Source organism: Vulpes vulpes, chromosome 5, assembly GCF_048418805.1.
Source record: "Vulpes vulpes isolate BD-2025 chromosome 5, VulVul3, whole genome shotgun sequence".
NCBI lineage: Eukaryota > Metazoa > Chordata > Mammalia > Carnivora > Canidae > Vulpes > Vulpes vulpes.
Window position 1 is genome coordinate 62,174,585 of NC_132784.1, and position 4,872 is coordinate 62,179,456.

General features: G+C 41.8%; 1 protein-coding gene across 2 annotated transcripts; it reads left to right on the forward strand.

The window, feature by feature from the left end:
• Positions 1-2,042: 2,042 nt before the first annotated feature.
• On the forward strand, positions 2,043-4,644 carry LOC140598890 (mammaglobin-A-like). 2 transcript variants are annotated; one of them, XM_072757327.1, is made up of 3 exons: positions 2,043-2,121; positions 2,488-2,675; positions 4,447-4,644. In XM_072757327.1, the coding sequence occupies exons 1-3, from the start codon at positions 2,067-2,069 to the stop codon at positions 4,483-4,485; spliced, it is 282 nt and encodes a 93-aa protein (XP_072613428.1). In that variant the 5' UTR covers positions 2,043-2,066; the 3' UTR covers positions 4,486-4,644. The 2 variants fall into 2 exon arrangements, with proteins under 2 accessions (XP_072613428.1, XP_072613427.1); XM_072757326.1 differs by lacking the exon at positions 4,447-4,644 and having other exon boundaries at positions 2,488-2,735.
• The last annotated feature ends 228 nt before the right edge of the window (positions 4,645-4,872 follow it).

A 4,872-nucleotide genomic window follows, 5' to 3' on the forward strand; every position in this document is an offset into this window, starting at 1 on the left:
CCAATCCATGAGCATGGAATATTTTTCCATCTCTTTGTGTCTTCCTCAATTTCTTTCAGAAGTGTTCTATCGTTTTTAGGGTATAGATCCTTTACCTCTCTGGTTAGGTTTATTCCTAGGTGTCTTATGCTTTGGGTGCAATTGTAAATGGGATTGACTCCTTCATTTCTCTTTCTTCAGTCTCATTGTTAGTGTATAGAAATGCCACTGACTTCTGGGCATTGGTTTTGTATCCTGCCACACTGCCGAATTGCTGTATGAGTTCTAGCAATCTTGGGGTGGAGGCTTTTGGGTTTTCTGTGTACAGTATCACGTCATCGGCGAAGAGGGAGAGTTTGACTTCTTCTTTGCCAATTTGAATGCCTGTAATGTCTTTTTGTTGCCTGATTGCTGAGGTGAGGACTTCCAGGACTATGTTGAATAGCAGAGGGGAGAGTGGACATCCCTGTCTTGTTCCTGATCTTAGGGGAAAGGATCCCAGTGCTTCCCCATTAAGAATTACATTTGCTGTGGGTTTTTTGTAGATGGCTTTTCAGATGTTAAGGAATGTTTCCTCTATCCCTACACTCTAAAGAGTTTTGATCAGGAACGGATGCTGTATTTTGTCAAATGTTTTCTCTGCATCTCTTCAGAGGATCATATGGTTCTTGGTTTTTCTCTTGCTGATACGATGAATCACATTGATTGTTTTACGAGTGTGAACCAGCCTTGTGTCCCGGGGATAAATCCTACTTGGTCATGGTGAATAATTTTCTTAATGTACTCTTGTATCCTATTGGCTAGTACCTTGTTGAGAATTTTTGCATCCATGTTCATCAGGGATATTGGTCTATAATTCTCCTTTTTGGTGGAGTCTTTGGCTGGTTTTGGAATTAAGGTGATGCTGGCCTCATAGAACGAATTTGGAAGTATTCCATCTCTTTCTATCTTTCCAAAGAGCTTTAGTAGAATAGGTATGGTTTCTTCTTTAAACGTTCGATAGAATTGCCCAGGGAAGCCATCTGGCCCTAGACTTTTGTGTCTTGGGAGGTTTTTGATGACTGCTTCAATTTCCTTCCTGGTTATTGGCCTGTTCAGGTTTTCTATTCACACCCCGATGTTTTTAACAGCAATGTCCACAACAGCCAAACTGTGGAAGGAGCCTCAGTGTCCATCGAAAGATGAATGGATAAAGGAGATGTGGTTTATGTATACAATGGAATTTTACTCAGCCATTAGAAATGACAAATACAAAAGAAAGAAAGAAAGAAAGAAAGACAGAAAGAAAGACAGAAAGAAGAAAGAAAGAAAGAAAGAAAGAAAGAAAGAAAGAAAGAAAGAAATGACAAATACCCACCATTTGCTTCAGCGTGGATGGAACTGGAGGGTATTATGCTGAGTGAAATAAGTCAATCGGAGAAGGACAAACGTTATATGGTCTCATTCATTTGGGGAATATAAATAATAGTGAAAGGGAATAGAAGGGAAGGGAGAAGAAATGGGTAGGAAATATCAGAAAGGGAGAAACAACATAAAGACTCCTAAGTCTGGGAAACGAACTAGGGGTGATTGAAGGGGAGGAGGGCGGGGGGTGGGGGGGAATGGGTGACGGGCACTGAGGGCGGCACTTGACGGGATGAGCACTGGGTGTTATTCTGTATGTTGGCAAATTGAACACCAATAAAAAATAAATTTATTATTAAAGAAAAAGTAGGAGGGGAGCGAGGAGGGTATGAAGACCACACTAATAATAAAACACCTGGGATGACAACACAGGCTCAGTTGGCTGTAATATGACTAGGTAGCAAGCACGTCTGCCTTAATTTCATCTAAAGTCATGTATCCTTATGGAGTTCCGAGCTCTGTCTCCTTGGTTTCTACAAACACAGAGCAGACTAGCTGGGTTGCAAATGACTCTTGCTGCCATTTCCTGGTCCGAAGCCAGATTCGTGGTGTGACTCATTCCCTCATTTATGGGAGGGATTAAGGTGGTGACCAGGAGAATAAAGGGAGGACTCCTAGGTCCTCCCATCCAACGTGAGTTCCTTCCTCCCTGTCAGACCAGCCAGCAAGAGCTGACTTCAACCATGAAGCTGCTGAGAGTCCTCGTGCTGGTTGCCCTCCCCCTTTACTGCTTTGCAGGTGAGTTCTGGGTGGGGAGGACAGGCTTTGGCCTGAAGATCTGTCAGCGCTTTCTGGAAGATCTCCTGTTCCCCAAACTCCAGTGTAGAGATCTCATTTCTCTGGTGTGTTCCTGGTTCATGGTTACTAGTGTCTAGCTTCTCTGGACTATGGAGGGAATGTGACAGGGATCAGGGAGGAGGGGGCACACATGTTAGCGGGCTTAAAGGAAATTCTATGCTAGCATCGAGAACTCAAGACCATTCACCATAATCTTCCTGAATGTATGTGTCTACTGGAATGTAAGCAGATGACCACCATCTTAGAGACTCCCTAAAAGGCTTCATCCCTACATAACTGAGACCACTTTTGCATGTTTTCTTCCAGGTTCTGGATGCTTATTCCTAGAACAGGTGGTTAACAAAACAATCGATTCTCAAGTGAGCATAGATGAATACCAAAACTTCCTTCAACCTTTCACATATGGTCTTGAAGCTAACGAGGCCATAGCAGAGCTGAAGCAATGTTTTCTCCAGCAGTCGGATGAAACTCTGAGCAATTTCGCATTGATGATGGTAACTATGGTTTCTCCTGATGTGCTTTCAAACCAGTGGACAGGGACGAGCAGACTCTAAGCTTGTCACTCATTATTCCATTGCAAGTGTTACACAGGCTTTATTTTATTTCAGCGAAATTAATTGTGGGTGCATGTGAATATTTTGAATCCAGAAAGCCAGCCAAGGTCCCAGTGCTGATTTGCCTCTTCACTGTGTGAATCTTTAGAAAATGATAAATGAAAAAGGCCAAAGAGAGAATACAACACACACACACATACACACACTCACATACATACACACACACACAACATTTTCTATCACAGTAAAAGACATCTGATTCTCAAGAAGTCCCTACTTGTAGCAGTGATCAGCAAAAACAATCCCCTTCTTCATAGAAACAAAGAGGAAAATGTTCATAAGAATTTTTGAGTAGGGGATCCCTGGGTGGCTCAGCGGTTTAGCGCCTGCCTTCAGCCCAGGGCGTGATCCTGGAGTCCCGGGATCGAGTCCCGCGTCGGGTTACCAGCAGGGACCCTGCTTCTCCCTCTGCCTGAGTCTCTGCCTCTATCTCTCTCTATATATCATAAATAAGTTTTTAAAAATCTTTTTAAAAAAGAATTTTTGAGTAGATTCCAGAAGAACACATTTGAAGAAGATTCTGTACATCCTACTAAAAGAATTGAAAGCACTTTCAAGCAATCACAATGTGTTTGTATAAATGACTGGATTCCTTGACCATGAATTAAAGAGCCCATGAGTGACAAGTAGAAATTATGGGTATGGACCTGTTGTGAGGGATGGAAAGTGTAAGATGACAATCAGTAGTGGTTTTGTTCTCTATATCTTATTCCCTACCTTAAATGCCACTGAAAACATTCCAGGGTAGACGATTTAGAAATATTGCTAAAGGAACAGTTGAAAGTGACCTTCACTAACAAGGGGGCTGAGACAAGGCACAACATGGATGAAACTTGAGGACTCTATGATGAAAGACAAATGCTGCATGAGTTCATTCATAGCCATTTTCTAGAGTAGCCAATTTCCTAGAAACAGAAGGTATAATCGTGCTCTCTAGAGGTTGGGTGGTATGGGAAATGAGGATTGTTCTGTGGGTATAGAGTTTCACCATAGCAAGATAAAAATATTCTGGAGAATGGCTGCATCACAACGTGAATATACTCAACACTGTTGAACTGTATCCTTAAAATGATGAAAATGGTCAGTTTTATGTTATGTGTACTTACCGAACTAAACATTTTAAAGACTGGGGGGAAAAAAGCTACAGGCAAGGATAATGGAATTTTTTCTTAGAAATCTGGATTGGACTGATCACTTGGAGGGCATGTCTCAAAAATTTTGTAGGTCTCAGAAATAATGGTTTTGGTTTCAACACTGTTTTTAGTATTTCTAACATGTAAGGCTACACCAGAGCTCAAAAACTTCACATATTCGTTATCTTTGAGCTGAGACTTAAAAATTCTTTGTGAAAACTGATCATACACACAGCATATTTACGGGATATGACATTTCACGGAACAGGAAACGTGGAGGAAAAATTATCCCCAGATCCCTGACAGGGAAGACATCTGACAACCCTAGCACCTCTCTGGCATCAATAAAGTCTCCTGACCCTTAGAATAAGATCTTAATTCAAACACCGACTTTCTTGGATACCAGATGTATGTGGACAAACCCAGGAAGCCAGGAAGAAGAAATGTTTGTCTTTCAAGATTTTCCTTTGTCACAGAGAGCTGAAAATCTGAGCGATGTCTCTGCTTTTATTTTCTAGGACATAATATATAATAGTCCTTCGTGTGTTCTGTTTTAACCTTCCACGTGATCTGGGGCTCTGAGGACTGCAGAGAATGGTTGGACGCCGACTGCTGATTAATACAAACCACAACTTTCTTTTCCTTTTTGTCTTTTGATCTATAAACTGCAAGATAATTGTTGAAACCTTGAGTACATTTTCATTTCAATAAAGTATCTGCAAATGGAAGTTCGTTTTTCTTATGTTATCTGATCAAAATGGAGCCTTTAGAGAGGCTCTTCTATCACCGGTGCATGTGCCCGTGCGCACACACACACACACACACACACACACTCATGCATAGTTTCTCATTGGAGAACACCTGCGTGAAGGAGTGGGGAGTCTGAAAAGCACTTTGTTCCTCCCCATGTGTAGCCCAACATGGTCCTCTCCCTGTCAATGTGC